This window comes from Coturnix japonica, chromosome 13 (assembly GCF_054131305.1).
Source record: "Coturnix japonica strain WE chromosome 13, WE-NBRP24, whole genome shotgun sequence".
In the NCBI taxonomy this organism is placed as follows: Eukaryota; Metazoa; Chordata; class Aves; order Galliformes; family Phasianidae; genus Coturnix; species Coturnix japonica.
In genome coordinates this window covers 20,134,549-20,162,264 of record NC_140675.1, presented here as the reverse complement: position 1 = coordinate 20,162,264, position 27,716 = coordinate 20,134,549, and the positions used below count along the sequence as shown (strand labels likewise).

General features: G+C 58.2%; 1 protein-coding gene across 1 annotated transcript; it reads left to right on the top strand.

Annotated features, from left to right (window-relative positions):
- Positions 1-33: 33 nt before the first annotated feature.
- On the top strand, positions 34-26,075 carry NTN3 (netrin 3). The gene is made up of 8 exons (XM_015877439.3): positions 34-258; positions 1,133-1,250; positions 7,499-8,470; positions 14,193-14,381; positions 19,739-19,888; positions 20,220-20,273; positions 23,840-23,914; positions 24,004-26,075. Exons 1-8 carry the CDS (start codon positions 64-66, stop codon positions 24,330-24,332), a joined length of 2,082 nt encoding a protein of 693 aa, XP_015732925.2. The 5' UTR covers positions 34-63; the 3' UTR covers positions 24,333-26,075.
- The last annotated feature ends 1,641 nt before the right edge of the window (positions 26,076-27,716 follow it).

Here is a 27,716-nt window from a genome sequence, read left to right as displayed (position 1 = left end):
TCACCCCCCCCACACACACACAGCCGGCACTCCTGGAGTCAGCTGGAACGCAGGTGGCCCGGGATGGCGGGGGGCAGGCAGCTGCTGGGGGGCCCGGGGCCGCCGCGCTGGGCAGCCCGTGCCAGCGGAGATGCCCACTTCCCTCCAACCTCCTGCCCGACCACCACGGGCCGAGCTCCGGTGCGGCAACACGTGAAGAGCCCCCGCGTCACGGGACGGAGCCGATCCTGTAAGGAACGGGAGGCTGCTCCTCGCCTGGTAAATCCCTCATTGCTTCTGCTCTGGGAAGCAGGGGAGGATTACGAGCCGCTTTCCTCGCAGGGCGGCTCGCAGAGCGCAACCCGCTGATGGGCGCACGTCGAGCAAAGCGCGCTGCCGGCGGGGGGAGAGCGGAGAGAGACCCGGGGCGCCGGGATTAGGGGGGTGCGGGGGGGGACAGCGCGGCCGGGCGGCAGGTGGGAGCCCCCCGACGGGGCCGGCTGTCCCTGCGGGGCGGCCCTTCGCTTCTCTTCTCCTCCTTCCCTTCTCCTCCGGGTCCGCCGCGCTCCGTTCCCAGCCCCCGTCCGGCCCCTTCCCGGCCCGCTGCGCTCCCGGCGGGGCGGCCGCGGCGGCGGGAGGGCGGAGGCAGGGCTGGCAGCGGCGCGGCGGGCGGCGCACACACGCACACACACCTCCCTGCATGTGATTAAATGGCTCGAAATCTGCTTCTGATTTCCTCGGGGAGGTGACTTTTCCCTTCTTTTCAACCCGGGATTTATTGGAGCCTTTTTACTCCGCTTCCAGGCAGCGGCCGGGACTCGGCTTCTCCGCTTCGTGCCTTTTGTTTTTTCTTTGGTGGATTTTCTTTTTTTTCCCCCTAAATTATTATTTTTCCTCTCCTCCTTCGCTCGTTCCCCGCCGCCCCCCGAGCGGACACGGTGGAGCGGGCGGGAGCTCGGCCGGCTGCGGGCACAGCGCTGGGGACCCGCCCGCAGCGCCGGAGCAGCGCTCCCGCTCCTCGCTATTTCGCCTTATTTTGCTTTCGCTCTTTTTTACTTTATTTTCTTTATTTCCTGGAAAATTCCTATTATTGCTTTTTTTATTTTTTTTTCCTCTTTTTCTCTCTTTTTTTTTATTTTCCTGTTGCCATCAGCCAAGGGAAGGGGAGCGGCCCCGCACTGCCGCCCGCGCTGCTGCGGCGGCCCCGGCTCCTCTCGCCTCCGCGGCCCCGGACCTTCCGGCGGACCGAGCCCGTTACCTGCCCGGCCGCGGTAAGCTGCTCCTCCAACTTCCCGGCGCGGGAAGCAGCTCCCCGCGTCCCTTCCCATCGCTCCCTCCCTCGCTGCCTTTTATTCCTCCCCTTTCGCCCCCATCCGCCCTTTTTTTTCCCTCCCCCGTTTCATCCTTTCTCTTCGGGCTCGTCGAAAAACGGGACTTTCTCCGCGGTGCCCGCGCGGGTCACGGCCGAACCCCCCGGCTCTGAGCTCCGCCGCTCCGCGCTTTGTCCCGGCCCGGCCCCGCGGAGGGGGGAAGGGAGTGCCCGGCGCTGCGCGAAGCTCCGCGGCCTCGCTGCCCCCCGCGCTGCCGGGAGGGACCGCAGCGCCGACCCCCAACACGGGAGCGGTGCCCGGTTGCTGCGGCCACCGAACGCCGGCAGCTCGGCGGTGCGGCTCTGCCCTGCCCGGGGATCATCGTCCTGCACGGTGGAGGGGGGGTTCCCCTTGGGAGGGGGCTCCCGCGGGCTGCTCTCAGCTGTGGTGCGTTAGGGCTGGAGACCCCTCGATCCCCTCCCCCCTCGCCCCCACCGTGCCTTGGCCCCACATTGCAGCTGGGGGAAGAGCTGCCCCTGCACGGCGCAGTGTGTGAGCGGGCAGGGAGAAGGGAAGCCCGGCTGCGTTCGATGCTTTTCCTTTTGCCTTTCTGTCCCAGAGCTGCTGCTGAGCCCTCATTTTTTGAAAGCTCCATCCCTCCCACAGCTTCCCCATGTCGCTGGAGGGTGGGTGGGTGGATGGATGGAAATACCTTTGCTGGGATAAGGACTGGCTGCTGCGCTGGGGATGTGGTGCTCGGCAGCCCCTTGCACGGCCTGGCCCTCACCGTAATGTGAGCAGGGAGGTGAGGGAGGCCGAGGATGGAGCAGTGCGTGTCCTGCCAGGCAGCACTCGTGTGTGTTCAGCTCTGGTGTGAGCTCAGATGCGTATGGGCAGGAGGTGAGATATGAGCTGGGCTGAGCATCCCCACCTCTGGCCGTGCTGTCTGTGATGGTGCTGCGGGTACCCCGGGGTGTGCAGCCTCCGGACAGCCAGGAATGATGCAGGTCCTTCTTCCCTCACTGGATCCACTGCTGCACACCCCCGAGGTGAGGAGGGGCCGCAGCTCCCTGTCATCGTGCAGCAGAGCCGGGGCCTGAGCCACACTGCAGACACCCGCTTCGAGGCGGTGTGATGGATGGTGGCACCTTTCCTTTCTGCAGTATTCCCGTTATAAAACAGAGGGAGCTGCTGTGCTTTTCTGACCGCCCGGTGGAGGTCCTGCTGTTCCAGCACTGGGTGTGCGGTGCCGTGGGATCCTCATTGCTCAGTGAGGTGCGCTGTGCAGCAGGAAGGCAGCAGGGCTGTGGCGATGGCAGGTGCCACTCTGGCTTCGGCAGGAACCAGAGTGAGCCTGGAGAGAAGGGTCTGTGTGTGGGGATGCAGCTTCTGCTGAGGAACCTCGCAGAATGCAAGGTGCCAAGGAGCCCACCTGGAGGGTGCTGGCGGCCATGGGCTGAGGGGCTCCCTTGGACAGCAGCTGGGGGAGATGAAGGGCTGGGCAAGGGCCCTGGGAGGAGGCAAGCAGTGATGCAGGCCGTGGATGTGCATTCCCAATGGGGCTTCTCCATCTGCCCTCTCCAGGGAAGCAGCACCCCTGCCTCCTGTTCCCCCACCTCCCAACCAGGCCCTGCTCCATAAGGAAGCAATTATTCTGTGCCCCCACGAGTCCCTCCCTGAGTCTGCGCAGGACATTTAGGCTCAGTATGGAAATGCGACAGATTTTCCATATTCCACTTTGCCCCGTGATGTTAAAAACGTACGTGACAGCCTCTTCCAAACGCTGCAGACTTGGCACTCGGTAAGAGCAGTGTGACACCAGGGCCATGAAACGTGGTACCCATAGCCAGAGAGAGAGACAACGAGAGGTCAGAGTGCAGCACGCTTCCGGCCCCGTTGTCGTGAGCCACCCCGTACCCAATGTGAGAGATCTTTCAAAGCTGGCCAAATGTTCTCATCTCCGAATACCATTTTAAATATTCATCCAGACTATTTTCAACATCTGTGCCCGGCATGTTGTGAAAAGGCAACAAGGGCCGTTATGGAAACCAGATCACTTTATTCCCATATGGAGTGGAAAGGGCAGGAGCTGTGAGGACTCTGCAATGGGGCCGAGCGCCCGTGGGGAGCGATGGGAGGGTCCCCTCTGCCCGCAGTGTGTGACAGAGCCAGCTGAGTGGTAGCAGAGATGAACCAGCGGGGCAGCATAAAGGCAGCTGTGCTCTCTGCTCCCACAAGGCTGGGGCTCAGTGGGCTGCTGTTGTGTTGGGTGAGGAGGAGGTCTGCAGCTGGTGCTGGTGGGAAGTGCTCAGCCCAGTTTGCGGTGAATTTAGTGTCACAGTGAAGTGGGCTCAGCCACATCATGCCACAAGGCTCCCCAAAGTGAGGGGACCAGCTCTGCCCAGGGCTGTGGGGGGCACCCCACGGTCCCAGCGGGTCCTCCCTGAGGGCAGCTCACCCAAAGCTCCCATCCCAGAGTCTCTGACACCTCCGTGCATGTCTGAGCGGCCTTGGGGTGGTTTGGGTGGACTCCTTTTTTTTTTTGTTTTTGATAACCTAGGAAATCTGGGCTCCGTTCCTCCCTTTTGTAACGTCAGACTGAAGCTAATTCAAGCCAGGCCAGATGCTGACCACAGGTATGCCAGTGTAAATTTGAATGGAGTCGCTTACGTCTTGCTTGGCCTGGTCTGAATGGAGCTGCTTCTGTCTGATGCCAGAGGGACTGAGGTCAGAATCTGGACCATCCTTTCCTGCGTGCGGGGTAATATGTATGCGTCTCTTGGCACTGCTGGGGTACCGTATGGCTTGTGTAATGCTGCCTCCGGCCTGCCAGAGAGCATTGCAACAACTATCGCCGAGCGCCTGCTGCGGGAGCACGCTGCCTTGCGTCGCCCACATGAGCCATGTGCACAGCATGGGGCACGGGAAGCTTGAGGGGCTGCAAGGAGTGAGCAGCTCTGCATGAGGGAGGTGGCTGTGGGTCTGTATGCATTGACAGCCCCCTGAAATCAGAAATGAAGGGGGAAGAGGGAGCTCGGCCAGGACTGTACTGTGCGGGAGCCACAGCCACGGTCCTGGTGGGCGGCTGCTCCAGTGCCCACAGCTCCAGCCTGTCCTGATGCCCACAGCCCCGCTGCAGCATGCTCGCCTCTGCCTCACTCCTTCCTACCCAAAAGCCAAGCCTGGTCCCAGTGCGTGGGGTTTTTCCTTTCCTTTTCAATATTTCTCCGTTGTGTTTTTGTCCTAACAACACATGGAATGATTTATCCGTGTCCAGAGCCCAATTTGGTCCTGGTGCATGCTTCTTGTTGGGGGCCCAGAGCCCCCAGCTGGCACTGGCTCAGCACATACAGAGGGGCCCCACGGCCCCCCAGCTCATGGAACTGGGCAGGTGCCCCATGGGTCTCTCCAGCAGCACATGTGGCCACGGGGCAGAACCCCTCATCTGTTCAAGTCCCCTGTGCCCGGATGGATGCTTCCATCCCTCACTGTGCTGTGCTGCAGGGAGCCTTGTGGGGCCGACTGCCCACATCTCTGCCCACACCCAACAGGGACTGGGCACGGGGCTGCCGGGGATAGGGCTGGGTGAGCCCAATGTGCTTCCCCTGCCCTCTGTGGGCTCATTAGCCAACTGTGGCAGTTGTCGGCCATGTGTTAAATGGCATTTGCCAGTGCACAGCTCGGGCCTTCATTGCACCCTGTAGTGCTGCTATGGTGGCTGGGCTGCGGCGCGTGGTGTGGCCATTGCTCAGGCTGCTCACAGCTTCCCCGCTGCTTTAATTGGAGAAGGCTGCTCCAGCGCCGCAAAGGTCCTGGGATCAAATCTGGCTAATAACCGCCTTCCCTCCCCTCCCCATGTTGTTCCACTTAATCCTATAATTGCCTCTGCAAAGCTGCCGCGGCCTCGCTCTGCTCCCCAGTGACCCCAGGCCCGCTGCAGGCACCGGGGTCAGCGCTGGGAAGTGTGTTCTTCCCGTGCCGCTCACCTGCTGCACCTGCCTTCGTGCATCCGGGCTTTGCACTGAGGCTGATGAGCACCCAGCCAGCACTAGGAGCTGTTTTGCATCCAGGCCCAGTGCACCTGCAGTACAGTGCCCATGGGGGAGGATGGGGTGTCTGCATCGCCCCATTGAGCCCCCGGCATGGCTGCAGGCTGCGCAGAGCCACGGGTGCTCCTGGCAGCGCTGCTCTGGGGCTCAGGGGTGTGGAGATGCCGTGCATAGCAGCTAATTTTCAAAGTGCAAAGCACTTCCGAGTGTGAAGGCATGAGGACTTCCATCCAAACCGCACTGCTGTTAGCATTCCCCATCCAGAGGAGTGAGGAAATCACCCACCTCAAAAATGCAACCGCCACTGGGGAGGAGCGTGGCCACGGCAGCAGCTGGGACAGAGGCTGTGGCCTCAGGGAGGGCAAACCTTGTGTCACGCTCCTGCTGGAGCTGGCGTCGTGTCCTCACCCAGCTGGAAGGCATGAGGGAACCTCAGTGTCGCCCTGGGGCCATGGAGGGCCAAATCCATCCTGACGCAGGGTCAGCATCTCTGCTTGGATGCTTTCTTTGGTGCTCAGCCGGCAGCGTCTCCATTAGGTTTGAAATGAGGGCACCGAAGATGGGAAGTGGAAGGGGGGCAGGTGGAGCTAGGAGAGAAATACCCGCTGCCGGGCCTCCCTGGCAGCTTGCCGGCAGCCCAGGGGTCACGCTGAATATGCATAAAAGGGAGCAGATTGCAGCTGCCCTCCTCTCTGATGCAGAGGTGAGACCCGTGGAGACCACCGGCCCCGGCTCCCTTTCAGTGGGATAATGGGGTGAGCTGCGCATGGAGCGTGTGTGCGTGTGTGTGGTCTGGAGGATGATAATGATTTCCATTCACACGGTGCCTCTGCAGTGCCGACACGGCGCTCGGCAAGCGCCAGGGCCTGGCTCCCCTATGGCTGCTCCCCAGCTTAGCCCCACATTTTGGGCACCGGAGCACAGTGTAGGGCAGGAAGGTCTCTGCTGTGGGTGTCATCCCACGGGATATCCATCCTTTCAGAGCCGTCCCCATGTGACGTACAGGGTTGGGGGTCAGGGTGGTGGCTGCGCCCCATCCGTTCCCTCCCTGGGGCAGGAGGGGGAGTTCCCTGTTCACATGGGATGTGAGCAATGGGAGAGCTGGGAGCTGGTGGGAAGGATGGGGCTGTTCTGTGCTCTGCGGGTCTGAGTGCGGCTGGTGGGGCACCTCAGCAGCATGCACTGGGCAGGTGTGCTGCTGGGCGATGCAGGCCACCAAGCTGGCTGCAGACACTCCTCTACCATCCGTGGTGGTGGAGCAGAGGGAAGGGCCCGTCCACAGTGGGGAACTCCCTGGGCACCGGCCGTTGCCCTCTGCCAGCTGCTGGCTCAGGGGCTGCAGAGCTGGGCCTGGCCGGGCAGGGAGGAGCTTCCCTCATTAGTGGTTTGGCAGCCTGGCCGGGACAAGCTCCCTTCCACAGCAAAAGGAAAATAACAGAGAGCAATAGAAACAGGGCTGTCCCCAGCAGCAGGAGTGTGCTGCTGAGAGCAGCGCAGGGGCTGAGGACCAACACTTAATTACTGGGAGTGCAGCACAGAGCCCCAGCCATCCTGCAACTCTGTGCTGGGGGCACAGGGGCGGTGGGGGCTCCTCCCCTGCTGAGTAGAGGCAGCAAGGCCAGAAGGAGCTCCTGGCAGTGGGAATGCTGTGTCTGTGGGGCAGTGGGATTTGCAGGGAGGTCGGCCACCGGCATGCAGCCAGCTCAGGGTCAGCAACATGCGAGATGTGTGATGGTCCACCTCGCAGAGAGGCAGAGAGGGATGGGGTGCTGACGCCAGCAAGCTGTGACAGTGTTGTGGGGCTAAGTCCCATCCCCGTGCTATTGCTGTTGGGAGCTTCAGCTCAGGGGCATCACCTCATGCATGCAGGGCTGTGCATGAAAGCCTGATGACATCCATGGGTGCGAACGTTCCCATCCTGCCTGAAACCTGCAGGATGTCTGTGTGGGAGGGGGCTTGTTCTGACCTCCTCCTTCCAATGCTGTCAGTAGGGCACCTTGAAATGATGCTGTGGCAGGGCACAGTGTGGGAGGACATTTGCAGCTCAGTGCCCAGGTGTTGAGCTCATCCCTGCACCCTGTGCCCCCTGCAGGGGCTGTGCCATGCTATGAGTGCTCCATGCCATGCCATGCCATCCCTCACTCTGTGCTCTCACCCCAGGGAGGATGGAGGCCCCACAACTCCTGCGCCTGCTGCTCACCACCAGCGTGCTGCGCCTGGCACAGACCGCAAACCCCTTCATGGCTCAGCAGACACCCCCAGATCCCTGCTATGATGAGAGCGGGGCTCCACGCCGCTGCATCCCCGAGTTTGTCAACGCTGCCTTCGGGAAGGAGGTCCAGGCTTCCAGCACCTGTGGGAAGCCCCCAACACGGCACTGCGACGCCTCGGACCCCCGCCGAGCCCACCCACCCGCCTACCTGACCGACCTCAACACCGCCGCCAACATGACGTGCTGGCGCTCCGAGACCCTGCACCATCTGCCCCACAACGTCACCCTCACCCTCTCCCTCGGCAAGAAGTTCGAGGTGGTCTACGTCAGCCTCCAGTTCTGCTCACCCCGGCCGGAGTCCACTGCCATCTTCAAGTCCATGGACTACGGCAAGACGTGGGTGCCCTACCAGTACTACTCCTCGCAGTGCCGTAAGATCTACGGTAAGCCCAGCAAGGCCACCGTCACCAAGCAGAACGAGCAGGAGGCTCTGTGCACCGACGGCCTCACCGACCTCTACCCGCTCACCGGTGGGCTCATCGCATTCAGCACGCTGGACGGGCGGCCCTCGGCTCAGGACTTCGACAGCAGCCCCGTGCTGCAGGACTGGGTGACGGCCACCGACATCCGGGTGGTGTTCAGCCGCCCCCACCTCTTCCGGGAGCTGGGGGGCCGCGAGGCCGGCGAGGAGGACGGGGGGGCCGGGGCCACCCCCTACTACTACTCGGTGGGCGAGCTGCAGGTCGGCGGGCGCTGCAAGTGCAACGGGCACGCGTCGCGCTGCGTCAAGGACAAGGAGCAGAAGCTGGTGTGCGACTGCAAGCACAACACCGAGGGGCCCGAGTGCGACCGCTGCAAACCCTTCCACTATGACCGGCCGTGGCAGCGGGCCACCGCCCGAGAGGCCAACGAGTGCCTGGGTAAGTGCCCACCATGCTGCCCACAGGGCAAGGCCAGCGGGAGGGAGCACGGGGCCGAGCTGTGGGTGCAGTGGGGACTGGGGTGAGCATCTGCTGCCTGCGCCCCACAGGATGTGTGGGGTTGGCAGTGAGCACTCAGCCCCTGCTGAAGGCGTGAGGGTGTGTTTTGGGACATCAGCACATGAGGGGAGTGGTGCCTACTGGAGCTGCTTGTCCTTGGGGTAAGGCAGAGATGGGCATTGGGTTTGGTGTGAGCAGCTAAAACCTGGCAGGGGTTAAGCAAATGTCTGAGCTTTCCCATTTCAGCATGTTATCATTCACAGTCGGTCTGACATGGTGCTGTGCTGTGGGCTTGGCTCATCTCTCCTTATAAAGCTTTGTGCAGGTTAAAGGTGGTGTATCCTGAAGGAAGCTTTTCACAAATATCGACCCCTTGTTGCTCTCCTGCCCTGCTCTTGTGTCTGTTTCTTTGGGGTTTCTGTGAGGCTTTTGCCTTTTGTCCATGCAGGTGGGGGATGCCAGAGCCCCACAAAGCCCTGGGAGAGGGAGGAACCAGCTCCTGCCCTGCCTGGACCCCCGCCCGGTCCCAGGGGGCCGCAGGATGGGGACAAGGGAACCGCGCCATCAATCAGCCCCCGAATGGCCCTCTGGATGTGCCAGAGGTCAGGGGACCTGTTAGTGTTGGTGATCGATGGCTTGTTGAGATCCCAGCTGCCAGCTTCAATATAAGTGTGTTAGCAAGGGGGAAAAAAAGAAGGCTAAAAAAGCTAAAAAAGTTTGCTGGTCCAAAGGGGCAGCCTGAGCCATTCTGCAAAACACCTCGCACCCTGTGAGAGTGAGTTAGCCTTGATGTTTCCCCACTTGCCCCAGAACATCACATTTTGGAGCAAAATTCGGAGGTGGACCAAAAGGAGGATCCCGGCCCAGCACCCCTCTGTCCCATGCTGCACTCTGCCCTTCATTCAGCCCTGTGGGATGGGTGAGCAGAGGAATCCAAAGGGCCTCCCTCAGCCGGGTATCACTTCTGGCAGATGAGGCTGAAAAGATAAACGAGGGAGAGAAAAGAAGAGCAGGGAGGAGGCGGGGACACGGAGCGATCCCTTCAAGACACCCTGACAAACCCCACACACAAAGGCTCGTAGCCAAGCTGCGTGTGAAAGTGGTTTTTCCTGTTGATTCGATCCCCTTCTTTCTCCCTTTTCCCTCTCGGGCTTTGTGCCCTCTCTGAAGGGACCTGAAAGAGCTCCTCCATCACACGCCTCCGAAGGGCTTAGCGGCTGAAAGCTGGATTAGCTCCCCGAGCCTTCCCCTCTGTGCCTTTCAACAATGACATCTCCCCAGCCAGCACGAACAGACGCAGCAATTAGCACCAATTAAAAGGAGAGGCCGCCCGGGAAGTTCCCTTTGCTCAGCCCAGGCTGTGGGGTTTCCGACTCCGTCCCACGCCCCAGCCCTGCGCTGCCCTGTGGTGGAGGAGGAGGAGAAGGAGGAAGATGGTCCAAGTGCCCCGGAGTGCTCTTCATCCCATGTGAGCAGCTGGGGATGGAGTCGAGGGGCTGGTGCAGTCTCTGTCCTGTGCTCCCTGGTGCTGCCCATCGCTGCCCCAAGTGGGGCTGTGGGCTCACCCAGCTCTGGATGGGGGATGAGGGGAAGTCCTGCCCTGCAGTGCAATATAGACATGGCCAACTGTGCATGAAGGGCTGGGTCAAAACAAAGCTGGTACATCCATCCCACTGTCCTGGGAGCTTGAGCTGGCCCATGGAGTGTGGAGGAGGATGGAGCTGTGGGCAGGTGTGCACTGTATTTAGGGGAGCACACAGGGGTTCCCACGGGTTCTGCTTTTCTCATGTCACAAGAATTTCCACTTCTCACCGGTGCTAAAGGCAGAGATGTGTGTGTCATGGGGGTGCTTTGGTGTCTGCAGGGAGCAGAGTTGCTGCCATAGCTGTGGGATCAGCTGCTGGGCTGACAACAGTGGTTTTGCCACACTGCCAGCTTGGCACGAGGGCAAAGCCAGCTCCACGCTGCACAGTGCATGGCCCCGTGCCCACCGTGCTGGCTGCAGAGCGGTGCCATTGTACCCCGGGTACAGCCGGGCCCTCCCAGCCTCAGGGATGGGCTCAGGGAGGGGAGATCCCCACAGAGGTGCGGGCAGGAGCAGGGTCATGAGCCCCCCGCCCCCCCCGGGGGATGCATTAGCGCTGTTCTGCAGCCCTGCCCTGCCCTGCCCTCCGTCCCTTCTGCTGCTCCCGCAGAGCTGCCACACAGAGCCCGGTGCCCCAGTCGGGGGGCTGTCCCCAAGGCAGGGGGGAGCGGATTAGTGCAAAGCAGCCACTGGAAGTAATTGATCCACTCGCTGGTAATGCTGGAGCTCTTGTTCCCATTGTCGCCGCCGCGGCTGGAGCGCCTTTCTGCCCGCGGCACAAAGGGGAGACCCTGCTCCGGGAGCAGAACCTGTCCCGTGGAGCACAAGGACAGCGCTTGGGGCTCGCTTTGATGCAGGCTCTGTGTGCTCCCAATGGAGCCGCTCTCCCTGTGCACCGGGCAGAGGAGCAACCAGGAGCTGAGGGCATCAATCTGGGATGCCGGTGCATGGAGTGCTGATGGGATTTGCAGACCCCCCTCTCCTTCATTCATCCCTTCCGTCCCCCTCTTGTGTAAGCGTTCCTGGTTTTATCTCAGTGTTCCCGATGCAGAATTCCTTCAGAAATCCCCTTTTTAAGCCCAATGAGCTGACCTGGCTTCCTTTACACTGGTGCCAGGCAGGAGGTGGCTCTGGGAGGCGGTGAGCAGGGCAGCAGACACCCTCCCCCCACCAGCATCCTCCCTCTCCAGTGGCTGGGGGGCACTGGGCGAGCCGGGGCCAGGGGTCTGCCTGCAACCGAGGGCATTAGCGCTCAGCTGGGAGCCCTGAGCCCTGCTCCTGAGATGGGCTGTGGCAGTTCAGCCTCATGCCACCCTCACTGTGTGCTCACAGACCCTGGGGTGCTTCCTGGCAGCCAGGTGTTGAGCCGTGCTGCTGTGCCATCCCAGTTGTGCCACCCCTTCCCTGTCCCCATCGCCATTCCACACAGGCAGGGAACAGCCCACGTGTTGGCACTGGGATCTGGGGCTCTCCTGCCCTGCTCCTCTCTGGGGCTGAGGTGCAGCCGTCCTGCCTCGCCTCCCGGCTGGGCTCCCCTCCAGCCAAAGCAGGGGCGTAGCTGAAATCCGCTGCGGGTTGGCAGCAGCAGCCGGTCTAGGGTTTCGCTGAGCCAGCTCCGTTAACTAATCGCTCCCAGGGAGCTCGTGGGGGCGGCGAACCCCCTCATGTCCTGCTGGCACCGGCATCTGTTGCACGTGTGCTTCCCACGCGTGACGCTGCCCATCCCGTGTCCCTCGGGGTGTCCCCAGCCCTGCACTTCTCCCACCATCACCTCGCTGCTGACCCGTGGGGAGCTGGGGGGGAGGAGGTGTTGGGGTAGCCAGAGTTCAGGCAGGGGTTCAAAGCCTTCAAAAGGGGGACAGAAGGAGGCCCCGTTTCAAGGTGTTGACATTTAATTAGTCTATTATCGCAAATTATTAGATCTTGTGATTGTTTAATTGATCATATGATTGTTTAATTGGGCATACTGTACAAGGGCAGAAGCAAACCACCACGTAATTAGCCCCAAACTGTGCAATTAAATTCTTATTAATACCCCAAACAGCGGGGAGCATTCAAGCCTTTAATTAGTGATTAACAGGAGACAGACAGAGCTTGCAACCAAGTCGGCTCTGAGAACAGCACAAGCATTTAGCACAGTGTGCGGGGGACCGTCCGCTCCGATTAGCACTGCATGCCCAGGAGTGCAGAGCCTCTCCTGTGCCACACTGTGACCCTGTCCCCATCCCAGCATGGCCAAGCCTGGCCAGATCCTCATACTGAGGTTCCCACAATGGCCAACATCACCCTGGTGCCCTCAGAGCAGCCCTCAGTGCTGGGGCTGTGCAGGGGTGGCCCTGGGGCTGTTGGGGACATAGCACACAGCAGCAGGGCAGCGAGCCAGCCCCTGGCCCTGCTTCAATGCCACAGAAAGGCCGGGCTAGTTACTCCATCACCAATTAAACTGTGGCAGAGAGGGACCTGCTATGGCCAAGGTGAATCATTTACCTGATTTTCCTCCTCCACTGCCCCCATGTCCCTTCTGTTTCCCAGAGGATGCAGGAGCTTGCAGGGGCCCACGATTTCTCCTTCTGAGTGCGCAAGACAAAAATAGGGTCCATTTGCCCCAGAATCTCTTTCTTGCAGGTGCCTCTGATCAGCAGCACAAGCCACCCAGGCCAGCTTGTCCCCCAGCCTGGGGACAGAGCAGCAGCCTGTGCTCTGATGCTGGCCCTGTGCAGAGCCTGGCAAAGCAGCTGCATCCCTGCTGCACCACATCCCCACTGTGCCCACTGCATCACTGTAATCCTAGTTGGGAACTGGGAGTTGGTCCATGCCTGGTGCACCAAGTCAACAAGCACAGAGTCAGGGCCCACATGAAGGTCTTTGTTTAATTCTGCACAGAATCGGGTGCTTGCTTTCTGAATGTCCCAGCTCCTGAGTGGGTAACAACTGGGGTAACATCCCCATCACACCAACACCACCCCCACCACACCAGCAGGTCTCCACACCAGGATGCACCCACTGCCCAATGGAGTGTCATGGTTGTGCCTGTCCTGGGATTTTAACACTAATCTCGTAATGTGAAGGAGCCAAGGGTGGGCTGTGTGGGGCCGTGCTGGGGTTGGAAGCAGGCTGGGCTGCTTCAAGGGGCTCCAGGTTCAGGGTGTGTTGCTGCTCTCCCCATGCGATGCCAGGACTGTTTGATCTGTGCAGGCTGAGGCTCCTGTGTGCTCCTGGGCAGCCCAGGGGGGGTGAGCGGGGGAAACTTCACACAAACGACCAGCAGGCCCAGCAGTTAAATCTGGGCTGACACATTAATGAATTTCACAGTACGCCTGGAAAAACTCTCACCCAGCCTCAATTTACCAGCACGGGGAGGGGGCTGGGGGCGGGCGCTGTGTTTTGCCAAAGGAAATCTTGTTCCCATTATCTTTTTGTGAGAGTGTTAAACAGGAACTGGCACCGCTTTCCCATTTTATCTCGCACACGTGGAATCGGGCGGGGGGGTCTTCACTGTTCCTGTGGCTAATGAAAGAAATAGCGTGCATGTTTGCATCGGTGTGCAAATGTGTGGGGGCACGTGCATGTGTCTCTGTGTGTGTGTGTGCATATATGAACGCACATGCTTGTGACGTGACCATACGTGCCCACATGTGAGCGCACGTGAGAGTGCACACATATTTCTGCACATTTGTGCGTGCATGTGTCACTGTGGGCTTCTGAGCGTGTGTGTGTGCAGAGCAGAGCCTGAACTACGAGCAGTTTGGGGGCTGTGCTGCTGGTGCTGAGGCTGAGATCCTGTGGGGCAACAGGCTGCAGATGCCTGGATGGTGCTGCCTGGCCAGCACTGCCAGCCCCCCCTGCCTGGCTGCACCCCTCTGTCTTGCCTTTGGCAGAGCAGCCCTGTTCTCCGTGCCCACATGTGCCCATTCTCCTTCTCACTGACCTCCAACCCTGGCCCCTTTGGGAGGCAGATGCTGCACATCTGGATGGCACTGGATGGCCCACACTTCTCCTCACCTCCATGAGGAGACCCCATGGGGTAAAAGCCATGCCTGCTGCCCCTGTCCCTGTTGACTCTCTTCTCCTTTGCAGCCTGCAACTGCAACCTGCACGCCCGGCGCTGCCGCTTCAACATGGAGCTGTACAAGCTGTCAGGAAGGAAAAGCGGCGGCGTTTGCCTCAACTGCCGGCACAACACGGCTGGGAGGCACTGCCACTACTGCAAGGAGGGCTTCTACCGGGACCTCAGCAAGTCCATCACGGACCGCAAGGCCTGCAAAGGTAAGATGGGAGCGATCTGCTGCCCCGAGGGAATGGTGGGGGGTGGCCCCGAGCCCAGCATGGCTGTGGGCACCCAGATCCAAGGGATGGGGAGGGAGCCCCATGGGAGCATGTGGCGGGGGGAGACCTCTCTGCCCCACAAGGAACTGCCCTCGGCCCTTGCACAACTGCAGGCACAGCTGTTGGTGTTGGGTGCTGGGGAGGCACGGAGCTGTGCAGGTGCTGCAGAATTGGCAGCTTGCTGGGGATTCGGCTCTGACACCAACATAGTCTTGGCTGTAGATAAACTTGGAAGTCTTCACAGTGTGTCACAAAAGGATTTGTGGTGCTTCCTCACCTTGGGAGGGCTGGAGTGATGCTGGCAAGGATTCTCTTCTCCCTGCTGCGCTGCCATGGGCGCTGCTGATAGTGGCTCCATCTGTGGAGTGCTGAGCAGTGCCGCCCATGGGCAGGGTGCATTGCCCTGAGGCACCTGGGAGCCGTTCTGGCTCCAAACAGGGAGCAAAGCCCAGCCCCACAGGTCCTGACTTGTGCCAAGCCTGAGGCTCTCCTCTCCCAGGGCGGCCCTGCCTTATCTCTCCTGTCCAGCCCTCTCCGTGCAGCCTCCATCCTCTATGGAGCCTCCAAACAATGGTCCCATCAGCAGCTGTCAGATAACAAAAAGCCACCTTGACCATCCCGTTGGACTGCCGCTGCTGTGCTGACCCCACCAGCGGGGACGGGAGCTTTGCCGTGGTTTCTCCAAGGCCAGGAACTCACCCCTGATCCCATTTTTCCAGCTGAGATTGCAAGTATCTCCCGGAAGGGAGGACGGCTTCCCCTCTGGCAGTGGTACTGCACAGATAGCAGGGAAAGCTGCTTCCGCGTGCACTGGGGATGCGTTGGGGTGGTGGTGGAATGCTGCCCAACCCCCAGCCCATCAGATGCCCTCAAAGCAGGCGAGCACTTGGCGGGGTCTCTGTGTGTTTATATGGGACCTACAGCAGCTGCTGATGCTGGTGTTGTGCAGCAACTTTGTGGTCATAGAACTGAAGTATTTGGCTTGCAGGGCTCCATGGAGTGCTGGTTTCATGGGTAGGTTGGGCTTGTTTGGAGCCAGAATGCATCCAGTGTTGTCATAAGTAAAAACCCTTTGTGGTCCATGCTGGATGAGCCATCTTGGCTTCTCCTCATCCTCAAGGGCATTGGCAGAACAAAGCAAAGGGAAACCAGCTTTGGGCACAGCAGACCCACAGCTGAACCCCAGGACATGAGTGTTTCCCATTGGCAGAGCTCATGCATCATTGGGGTGACAGTGGGAGAGGAAGAGGAGGATGCAGGATGAGGAGCACATCCTGAGGGTCTGTACACCACATCATGGGTAGTGCTCTGGTCCTCAGGAGTGCCAGGCAGGCTCCAAGGATCCTCGCTGGGATGGCCCCCAACTTCCCCACTGTTCGAGAGATTCCACGTCTTTGCACATAAGAAGGCTGAAGCAGAGGAAAAGCTGCTCCCTTCCCCTGCAGCGTGCAGCAATTTCCCCCAGCCTCTCCAGCCTCCTGGGATGGGATGGGATGGGATGGGATGGGATGGGATGGGATGGGATGGGATGGGATGGGATGGGATGGGATGGGATGGGATGGGACAGCAGCAGCCCCAGCTCCTGCTGCAACACAGTCAGGCTAGAGCAGTGCAGCACAGTGGCCTTTTCCATGAGGATTTCCCCATGCTGGAGCTGTGCTCAGTCTCCCCTCATCCCCAGGGGTGCCCCCAGCCCCAGGCAAGAGCCCTCCATGTGCAGGAGCAGCCTGGCAGGCGGCAGCCTCATCAGCCTGCGGTTTCAGGGAAAGCCCTGAGTCATTTCCTCTGGAGGGCAGGCAGGGGGCTGCCTAAAATGGAGCTGCAGTGAAGCCCCCAGTCTGGCTGCTATCCCCACATCTGGCACACGTGCACACTCCCCCCACCTTGCATTCCCTCTCACCCTGCCGTCACCCAGTGCTGGTCCATCCGGGGAAGAGTGCTTACAGGGTGAAAGAAAAAAGAACCAAAGAAACAGGATTTTGTCAGATGCTGCAGACTCAGCGCAGCCTTGAGGCATGAGCGTGAGCTGGGTGTGGGTTTATGGGACCACTTCCATTGCACTGCCCTGTGCCAGGAGCTCTGGGGCAATGTCCCACTCATCCCACAATGCCTGGGGCTGCAGGGGCATCCTGGGGCCATGGGGCTGTGTGGTGAACATGTGCATGAGGTGCTGAGGGCCCAGCCAGTTTCTGGACACAGGCACTAAACTGCAGGAGAGGTTCAGTGTGTTTCTACCCTGGCAGAGGCTCAGATATTGTCATTGCTCTGGGGCTGCAGCACCCAGCCCAGCAAGTGAAGCCACTGACCCCAGTGCAGCATAGGAGCGGGGTGCTGCAGCACGGTCCCCCTGCACAGAAGAGCTCTCCTGCAGGTCCCCGTGCCATGCAGGGCCGTGGTGCCACTTCCTGAAGCCTGGCAGTGCCTGTGAGTGGTTTTGAAATGCTGCAAAGGCTCAGCCCAGCCAGATGAACATGTGCACAAAGCCTGTCCCCCGCTACGGGGCATATGTTGGAGAGGATCTTGCAGCAGAGCAGTGCCTGGTTCTGCAGAGCCAGCTCCTGGCTCTGTCCCAGGCATCCGAGTCAATAATAAAATCCTTCACGCTTCTGTTCCTCTGACCGTCCCTCCCTCACAAAGCAGAGAGCATTTCCCTTTTCCTCGTGTGTATGCAGGAGTGGATTCGCGTGGATCCATTTCCTCCAGGCTGTGCCTGCCCCAGGACATGGAGATGCAATAGTTTGGGCTCATTTTTTCCAAAGCTTTAACATGCACCTGCTGCTTTGAGTAGCTGCACTTTTGCAAGGAAAAAGGAGAATAAAAGGCGAGGCCCATGGGAGCAGGTCTGGAGAGCATAGAGCAGGGCAAGCAGAGCTGCAGGCAACCAGTGAAGATCTTCATCCAGTGCTGGTCCAGGGCAGCAGTGGAGCAGCCTAACAAAGGGAAATGTTGGAAGAAAGCTCAGCTCATACTCAAGACTTGAAATGGTAGCCCAGAGGCCGGCATTATCACAGTGTGAGTTATTTAAACAAACCCAAACTGTTTTATTAAATAACAATTCAAGTATGGTTCAACTCTGCTGGGATTCGAAGATGGGCACAAAGATGCTCCCTGTGGATTACATCTGCCTGCATCTCCCACAGCACCTGGTGGAGTAGGGATGAACCCAGCAGTGGCCACCAGCAGCCAGCAACCAGCCTCACCACAGGGCACTGCAGCATGGAGGAGCTGGGAGAGTGAAACACACAGGACAGTGTGCAGGATTGATCCAACGGTGGTAATTGGAAAGTCAAATAAAGAAAGGCTGTGCATTAATCCCTGTGATTTAAAGAAAACTGTAAAACGTGAGCTTTCTCCAATGAAAACTGATGAAGCAGCAGCAGCTAAGCCTCAAGAAGCACAGCTACTCTCGATATTAGGTATTAGACATGATTCCTGGCAAGCACAGCTCCATAGGTTAAGCCTCGGGCTGGGTTCTCCTTCCCAGCACCCAGCGGGAGCTCAGGTATTGTGGGCAATGGGCACAGAGGTGGGGGCACATAGGGGTCAGCCCTGGGAAGAGAAGGGGCACAGTGAGACACAGCAACCTGCTGGGACTGACCTGTCTCTACCGGACATGGCATGAGCAAAGGCAGCTCACCTGCTGCTCCAGGTAAGGTGTCGAGTCTTTGGAAGCCTTCTTCACAGCGCAAGGAGGATCCAGCTGGATGAACTGGGTCCTGACTGAGCTGAGATTTATGGACCTGCTTAAACTTTACACCGGGAATACACAGTTGAGAGCGGGGAGATTACGCACAGAGTGTGAAGCTGAGCACTTGCATAAATCTCGTTTGGACGTGAGCCTTCTGCCATAAATCTCCCAGGGCACAGACCAGCCCTCGCTGTGCACACAGCCTGTGTGCAGTGCCCATGACAGCCCACCTGGCACTGCAACCCTGCTTGGGCTCTGTGTGCAGCCTCATGCAGCAATTCAAGCCTTCCTGGTGGCAGGGACAAAGCGGTGGCCACTCTCCAGGAGCAGCCATACCTGCCAGCTCCTCAAGGGTACCTGTGCCCCCCCGAGCCTGCACTGAAAAGACACTGCGGCACATTGTTAGCCCCAGCCCCAAGGAAATGGCTGCAGGTGGTGCTCATGGCCACAACCGCCCTGGAAAGAGCAAGGCTATGGCTGGAGAAAGGCCCCTTGCTCCCCGCTTCATGCCAAGGCTCCCTCACTCACTGCCATTTGTTATCACAGCTGAGCCCCCAAAATATCCTTGTCAGAAACACGTCCGTTTCCAGCCCCAGCCAGGATCTGATAAGGAGTGCAGCATCTGGTCCCCATTAGAGGCTGCTTGCTCTTGTTTCTCGCCGTGCAGGAGAAGCCTGGGGAGCCGTGCCGTGGTGCTGCGACCAGTCCCATCTGGTGAAAATTAGGGAAGCGATAACATCGGGGGGCTGTGGGGATGGGTGGGGGGAGATGTTTTTGTTTTGCTTTGGAATCACGTTCAACTCTTACACCGATGGAGGCCAAGATAACCCCCTCCAGCTTGTAGCCAGGCCCAGCCTCGGGCCAGCAGAGGGAGGGTCCTTTCCTGACAAAGCATTGTCTCCTTCCTCCTGCATCCCTGGCTCCATCATCCAGTATGGGTATCTCCATGATGATGATCTGCTTCAGACCCATCCCAGGGTTGGAAACCAAATTTCCACTCAGCTCAGGTTTGGCTTGTCTCCTGGGGAGTCTGTGATGGAAGGCCATTAGAATAGCATTTTCCAGCATGGGCTTGCATGAGATTGGATGGGTGTTAGGGCTTATGAGCCAGGGCAGCATTGAGAATCATAGAATCCCCGTATGGTTGGGTTAGAAGGGACCTCGCAGCCCCCAGCCCCACCCTTACCATGGGCTGGCTGCCCCCACCATCTCATCTGCATAAGGCCCATCCATGACACCTCCAGGGATGAGAACCCACAGCTCTGGGTAGCAGTGCCACAGCCTCACTGTCCTCCAGGTGAAGGATTCCTCCCAGCATCTGACCTAACTCTCCTCTTTTAGTTTAAGACCATTCCCCTTTCTCCTATCACTACCAGAAGACCCACTTCAGGCCATCCCAGAACAAAACAAGGCTCAGGTTGATGTACCAACTCCATATTGGCTCAGCATTATGGAGAGGAGGCTCAGAGGGCATTCCCCCATGGGCTCACCACACTGTGCCCTACAACTGGCAGCAAGTGGCCAGCCCAAAGTACCACAGACAAGCTGTGGGCTTGTTCCATGTGTTGCCTCCCGTATAACCAAAGACTTTCCTCCCTTCCCTGTTCAGCCTGTGACTGCCACCCAGTCGGTGCTGCCGGCAAGACCTGCAACCAGACAACGGGGCAGTGCCCGTGCAAGGACGGCGTGACCGGCCTCACCTGCAACCGCTGCGCCAAGGGCTTCCAGCAGAGCCGCTCACCTGTGGCCCCCTGCATCAGTGAGTCCTGCACCAGATGAAGTGTCCCCAGGGGGACTTAATGACCTCTGTTATTATGGCAGGCCCCCCCAGTCTGTGGTCTTTCTTAGTGGGCTCCTTAGAGGTGATGCACTAAATCCCCTGTGTGCCCCATTTGAAGAGGGCTCTTGTCTGTCTGCCTCCCCCAGATCCCTCCCCAGCTTCAGGCAGACCCCAATGCTCTTGGTAAAGCAGACAGGGCTGGGAGACCCCTCTGTCTGGAAAGAAAAGAATACCCATGGTGGGGTGGGAAAGGGAGCTGCCCAGGGCTGGGGACCCCTTTCCTTAAGGCATTTCCCCCTTTCTCTTCCAGAGATCCCTGCAATCAACCCAACTTCTCTTGTCACCAGCACGGAGGCACCTGCAGGTAAGTGCTCTGCCACCTGGCCCCAGCCCTGCCTGGAGACACCACCTCCACCCTCTGCCCCACAGCACACCTATCAGGAGTGCCAAACCTCTCCAAACCCACGTCAGCAGCCACAAGGCTGCCTATAGTGAAAGAATCAATAAGGGTGGAAATCCTCCGTGTTTCTGGAAAGGGACCAACAAGCCTGCAGAGCTACTGACACAGGGAGCACCAGGGCTGGCAGTGCATGGGCTGTGCCTGGTTCTCGTGGGACCAGGAGGTACATTCAGGGCCCTTAGGGTCTGCAGCAGGCCAGGGGCTGGGGTCAGGTGTCTTTCCTTGCTCTGGCTTGGGTATGTAGGGTGATGGGGGTGGAAGTCAAAGCTGCTCTCCAGCTCGCTTTGCTTTCTGGCCATGAAGCATCCAAGCTGGAAATGCCAGAGAAGGGGCTTAGTTGAAAGGAAAATGGAGTGGATTTGAGTGATTTTGTTGTAAACAGAGAGGGGCGCGTGGGGCAGAGTTAATCAGGGTGACTCCCTCCGGTGCTTCATAAATAGATGCATTCTTAGTATCCTGTCTGCAGGATTTTCAGCTGCATGAAAATAAATGGCACTCAATGGAGATCCTGGCATTCACTTTGTTTTGGTGGAGCAGGTCTGTGTTCAGCAGCCCAATGCTGTACCTGTGCCTTCCTTGTTGGAAGGTTTCTGGCTTATAGCTCCAGTATATTTAGTGCAACACAGCCCACCTCTGCCCACAGCCTGCACCAGGGACTGGGGTCCCTCTGGACCCTCTTGGGGTGACTGGGCATGACCAGGGGCTGTCCAGGGCTGTGCACTTCCCCCTGCCCCCCTCCTGCTTCCTGCACCCCTGCTACCTCCCTGGAGCCCCAGAGCCCCCTCCCCTCCGCCCCACAGCAGGTGCACCTGCAGGAACAGGGGGACATTGTTCAGGGCTGCGGCTGCTCAGGTGCTTCCCCACCACCACATCCCGGCCCTGTCTGCATCCGGGCTGTGTGCTGACATTGCCATCCCGTCCCCACGTTTTGCTCCCCAGCCCCTCACAGCCGCTGGGGTCCGGCTTTGATCCCTGCCCAAACGCTGGCCAGCTTTACAGCAAAGCATCCTGCCCCCATTTCTTGTAATTTTTATTATTATTAGCCCCAAATATTTTCCACTTCGCAAAAAAATAATGGTAGTTTAAAAGAAAAAAACACCAACCTTGTTCCCCGTTAGTGGAATTAACAAAACAAGCAGAGTGCAAAAGAGGGCTTTAAAGGAATTCAAAGTCAGCAGTAAAAGACTTGCAGCCATAACACCTAATTAAGTTACATCTCTCTTCAAACCAAATATTCCTTCTTTTTTTCTCGAGGCGCAGAGAAGTCAACCAGATGTGCAAACTCACCACCCCCTGCACCCCCTCATCCCCCAGCACTGGGCATCCCACAGCCCTGTTGGGGACATGGGGCTGGGAACAAGCCTGGCTCAGTCCTGCAGTGCATCGAGGCCCACGGGCAGACACGAGTCTTCTTCTTTCTTTCTTTCCCCCAAGTTTCTTACATAAGTGGAGCAGGAATTGTTTGTATTTTTGAGGGACATTCCGCAGGAAAAGCTGAGGTTAAAAGCCCCCAAACGAATCCCAAATTGTTAATCCCAAATACCATTTCTGGCTTTTCGGAATCACAGTTTTAAGCTGTTAATCACGAGCAGGAGCCCAGGGCAGTCATTGTTTTTCCTCCTTCTTTTCTTCCCTTTCCTTGTTCCCAGGCACAGAGCTGGTGGAGGGCTGGGGCTGCCAGGTTGACTGGGGCTGCCCCACAGCTCAGCACCCCATAGCGCATCGCTGCCCCATAGCCCGGCTGTGGCAGGGCTGAAGGCGGGAGGGTTTCCATGCAGCCTTCTCCTCCTGGCCCTGCATTGTGCAGTGCTGGCTGCTACTGCGGTGGCTTTGCTCTCAATCCCCGTCTCCAGCAGCGGAGGGGACCGCGAGCCCATATGGTCCTGTGTGTCCTTGTGAAATTTTAGCTTGGCTCTGGCCAGATTTGCAAGGAGCTGAAAGCGGCCCCAGCGGGGTTTTCCCTTCATAGGAGCCTAAAGCGTGTCCCGCTCTGAGGATGCTGCACACTGCCAGCTGCAGCGTGCCGTGCCCCCAGGCTCTGTCCCCACTGCCACCAGTGGCTCCATCCCTGTGCACAGCTCCCAGGAGGGGATGCGACCGCTGGGCACTCTGTCAAGCTGCAAGAAGAATGCAATTAATCACTGCGGCTGCTCCTCCTTCCCTTTATGATGCCTCCCCTCGTTTCCCCTGAGAGCATTCTGGTTTCTCCAAGAAAAATCACTCCAATCCACAAAACGTGTTTTCTGTCTCTGCAGATGACTCTATGGTACTTCAAAACCATTCTAGTCCAGAAAGGCTCAGCCCCATGGGGCTTGGGGGGGTCGGTCCCTGGCAGTGCTCCTCAGTCCCTTCTGCCTCTCCATAGTCCCTCCTGTCCCTGTGTGGTGTCACAGTGTGGCTCAGTGGCACTGGGGATGGAGGAACCGCATGGGGACAAGGATGGGGACGGGGCGGTTATGGCAGCCCAGCCCAGGGGCAGCGCAGTGGGGCTGAGCCGAAAAGCAGAGCTCACCCCACTCTGCCAGGAATTGACTTTGTGCTGAGCAGCTTCTGTTGATGGCAAATTTGGAACAGGCAGCACCAAGTCCCCACTGAAAGGGAGCCGAGCAGAAAGGGCAGCAGCAGAGCTCAGGATGAGTTTGTGCTTCTGCGCTTCTTTCTTTCCTCTTTCTCCTTCCCCCCCTTGGCACAGAGTGCTGTTATTTCCCCACCATCCCCCTCCATCGCCAGCGATCGCTGTGGCAACCCGCAGACAAAGGCTGCTCAGTGGCTGCCCTCTGTCCTGGGACTGGTGAGGGCTCTGCCAACTGGACTGAGAACCTGGGAGAGGGAGAGAAAGGAAGAAGGATGGGCTTAGAAAAACATGCCATTTGGAAAGAGACAAATTGAGATGTTCAAAGGAAGGTGGCAGGGACAAAGAAAGGAGGAGAACCGGGCTGCTTCGGGCAATTGTTGGGATCAAAGCCTTTGGGGAGAAGGAGAGAGGCATTCCTGGCCTGCCCTCCCTCTGCTTGAGATGCAAATCTTAAGCCTTTAGAAATGCACAGAAAAAAAAACCTCCTTGAGGACATGAGCCTCTGCCCCAGCATGGGGAGGAATGGCAGGGAGGGATACTGTGAGCAGGGAGGGATGCTGTGGGGAAGAATGGATGCTGCATAAGGAGAGGAGTGCTGCAGGGAAGGAGGGATGCTGTAGGGAGGGATGCTGCCTGTGTGGGTGTGTGCAGGAAACTCAGAGTGGTGACCTCCCTGGCCGTGCTTGGTCAGGCCCAGCAGGACATGCTTGGGCAGCAGGGAGTGACTTCACCTGCTTCCCCTGTTCCTAAGCCCCCCTGAGGGCTTTGGGGTCCCACAGAGGACAGTGGGACAGGGAAGCCCACTCTGGACATCATGACACCTTTGCCCACAGCTGTACAGGGCCCCACGCACAGTGCTGTGCCACATGCTAAACCCTCTGTTGCTCCTTTGCAGACTGTGACTCCTACTGCAAGCCAGCCAAAGGCAACTACAAGATTAACATGAAGAAGTACTGCAAGAAGGATTATGGTAAGGATACCCTGCATACCCAGGGCCAGCAGTTCCGTCAGGAGCTGACAGAGCATCCCCATCACCTTCCTCTCCCTCTTTTCCCTCAGTGGTCCAAGTGAACATTTTGGAAATGGAGACGGTGGCCAACTGGGCCAAGTTCACCATCAACATCCTCTCCGTCTACAAGTGCCGCGATGAGCGGGTCAAGCGTGGAGACAACTTCTTGTGGATCCACCTCAAGGACCTGTCCTGCAAGTGCCCCAAAATCCAGATCAGCAAGAAGTACCTGGTGATGGGGATCAGCGAGAACTCCACCGACCGGCCGGGACTGATGGCTGACAAGAACAGCCTGGTCATCCAATGGAGGGACGCCTGGACTCGTCGCCTTCGGAAACTGCAGCGGAGGGAGAAGAAAGGAAAATGTGTGAAACCCTGAGGGCCTCGTGCCCCACACAGATCCCAGCCCAGCTGCACACCCAGACCGTGCCCAGAGACTCTGTACATATATATCGTGTGAACGGACTCTTCTGTCTATAGTGTATATTTTGGCAATGGTTCCCCTTTGTGTGTGTGTGTGCGCACGCGTGTGTGTGTGTGTGTGTGTGTGTGTGTGTCTCCTTTGTCAATGTGTATTAAAAATAAGGCAGTAATGACAAACCTTTAACGAGGAGCAAAGCAGAGGGGGGTCTTGAAGGAGCTTGAGGGGCTGGTTTCTTGCTCTGGGCATGCTGCTCCTCACCCTTCTGTCCTAGTCTCTCTTTCCCCTTGAACAAAACCTTCAGCCCAGTGCTGCTGTCTGAGCTCACTGCTCTCCCTGCTGCGTGCTGAGGGCCTGGTCCCTCTCACGTGCTGCACATGTGCTGCTCTCAGCTCTCCGTGCCCCTTTTCTTGTGCAGCAGAGACAGGAGGTCAGTTTCCAGTGCACACACGGACTGGCTGGGTGGAGACCATCCAGCACTGCAGGACCAGCCCCAGGAGCTCTGCAGGGAGAACCAAGTGACCTTTCTGCAGACCTGATCCTGCAGGACCTGAGCTTTACACAGACTGGTGCTGCCGCCCAGGGGCAGGACCCATGGAAATCTTGGGGACAGCCAGCGTTGTTGGCCAGCACCTCACAGAGCTGTGTCCAGCAGGGAGCAGGGGGCTGCCTGTCCTGGTGCGTGGTCCAGGTGACCCAACAGGAAAGACCTGCAGATACCCACACTCTCCTCTCGTGCCAGCTCTGCGTGCTGCTGTGACCTTGGCCGTGCCAGGGATGCAGAGGTAGAGGTGGCAGGAAGACAGAAGAGCTTTCGCTGACCAACCTCCAGTCTTTTACTTCTTCTTCATACTGTATTAGTCTCCAGTTCAAACAGACATCAGTTTCTTCCCATGTTGAGGTTATAGTGGTCTCGGCACAATAAACATGAGTGGAAATAATAGTTGATCTGACAGTAGATATTCCTTTCCATACAAATCTTGCCTGTTTAGGAAGGCTGCAAGGCTCAGCAAGCTGTTGCAGCCTGCACTGCAGTGAAGATTCCATGCTCCCCCAAAATCCGCTCTACACTTACTGCAGGACAGGAAGCCCCAGGTTTTCCTTTGGCACCTGTCCCCTCTTCACCTGAAGTCAGCTCCTAAAGCTCTGGGAGGACTTTGGTGTTGGCAGCTGCTGTTTGGGTCTTACCCTGCCCTCAGTTCAGCCCCCAGGACCAGTGATCCCAGCAGTGTCATTTGTGCATCCTGTCGGGGCCCTGCACTGTGCAGCTCAGCACCACTGCACAGCTGCCATCACATTAATCAGAGCTGAGCACCAGCTGCAGGCAGGGACCCACATCTGGGGGCCCAGCAGCACTGCCAGGGCTGCTCTGAGATGTATAACTCCCATGTGTCTGCGTGCCTTTTTGTCACCTCTCCCCGTTTGCTTTATAACTGTAGCATAGCACCAGGTGGAGCAGACCCAGGAGGCCGACAGGATCATTTTGGGGACCCCCATGTGTGTTTGGGGGGCTCTGCTGGGCTTTCTGGCCTGCTGAGATGTGCAATATACGTACCACCTGGGGCACCCATGAAAACTGTGTCAAACATGTACAAAGAAAGGCCAGCAGATGCTATGGACCACAGTGTAACATATATATGTACGTTTGGTTTTTTATGATTATTTTATTGTTAATTTTTAATAACACAAGTCTAATAAGTATCGACTGCCTAATTCCATATCTTCTCTGTGGGTGATGGGAAGCCAAAGGGCTTCAGGGTGTTCTCGTGTCCAGCTCTGGGTGTTCTATGGGCGTCCCATGGGTGTCCCATAGGTGCTGCAAAGCCATCGCTTTGTGCTCTCCTGGAGCAAGCTTAGACCCCACGCAGAGTCTTCCAGCTCCAACTCCAAGAGCCGCAGCCGAGCAGAACAGGAACACTATTTCTTGCTGTTTATTTTATTTAGGTACTATTTTTATAGGTTCATTAATAGTTGATGTCATTATTTCATCATTGTTCATAATGCTAATATTCAAACAAAGCCACAGTTAATGCAAGGCACAATCAAACTGAATTTCCAGTAGGCTTTGCTGCTACAAGAGGCAGAGTGATGGGGAAAGAAAGAGGGTAATAAGCAGCTGACTGAGCAGCTCCCACCCAGGTGTGAGGCAGAGCTGCATTGGGAGCAGCAAGACGGCCAGGCATGTTTCTTGGGATGGGTTCCCTGTGCAGCCCACAGGGGCTTCTCCTGGCCTTGTACAGTCAGCTGGGGCAAACTGTCTCTGGAACAGGCCAAGTCTGTGAGCTTCCCCCTGCTCTGGGACTGAATTGTGCAGCTGGTTGAAATTTTTCTCATTTTAAAACACTGATGGACATTTTTTGTCACGGAAAGCCGGAATTTGGCCAAGGAAAGAAGCAAAATGTGAGAATACTACAAGAGAATTTGATTCTCTTTTTTCCATATTCTCCAGCCAGCTCCAGTCATGAGAGATCATACGAGTGCTGACAGCTGAGCCCCGACCTGAGCAGACGGGCAGGCGGACAGCAGGACAGATGGATGCAGGCACAGCGTATTCCCATCCCTGCTCCCATGGCTCAGTGCTGTGCTCGGGGCATCACTGTCACTGAGCAGAGCTGCTCAGCCCCTTGTTGAGAGCCGGGTGAGCACTCAGGGATGCCCAGGCTCCTCCAGCACTGGGACACGCAGCTCACAGCCAAGCTGTGGGCACTGAGCACTTCACCTGCCTCCCACTTCCCAGAGGATGCTTTCCATGTGTATTCTCACACTCTTTCAGGGCAATTTTTACATCAGAGTTACTCACCATGTCACCAACACGTTTGTGTGCTCACTCATTCATCCCAGCTATCTGTTCATCTTTACCAGGGCGTATTTTGGTGTAGCACTCAGCATCCCATGCACTGTCTCCAACAGCAGCTCACCCACCCTGGGTGCAGGGAGCCAACCCCTAAGAGGGGACCCCCCTCTCCTGGAGCGGGGAGCAGGTCGGGCTTGGGGAGGCAGCTTCCCACGGCAGCCACATGGGGGGAACATGCGGAAACCATTATTGGATGGGCTGGCCCACACCGTGTTTTCCTAAGGAAGAGCTGAAGACGGAGAACGGCTGAGGTCAGCGGGGCACCATCTGGAGAAGCCCACTGGGCCCCTCCTGCTGGGGCTTCCCACCTCGACAGCAACGGTGAACAGCCACAAAGCAGAAGAGGGGTCCCTATGGTCCCCGTGGTCCCTGTGGCCCCAGTGAACAGGAGATCCCAGGCCTAGGGCACAGCTGCAATGTGCCAGTATACAAAGGCTGTACCACAGCCATGGTGGCACAAAGCAAAGGGACATGTGTCCTCCAGGGAG

Coding starts and splice junctions, on each gene's coding strand:
- NTN3 (XM_015877439.3), top strand. CDS start 64: ATGGCGGGGGGCAGGCAGCTGCTGGGGGGCCCGGGGCCGCCGCGCTGG. Junction 8,471..14,192: donor AGAGGCCAACGAGTGCCTGG/GTAAGTGCCCAC, acceptor TCTCCTTTGCAG/CCTGCAACTGCAACCTGCAC. Junction 14,382..19,738: donor GGACCGCAAGGCCTGCAAAG/GTAAGATGGGAG, acceptor TTCCCTGTTCAG/CCTGTGACTGCCACCCAGTC.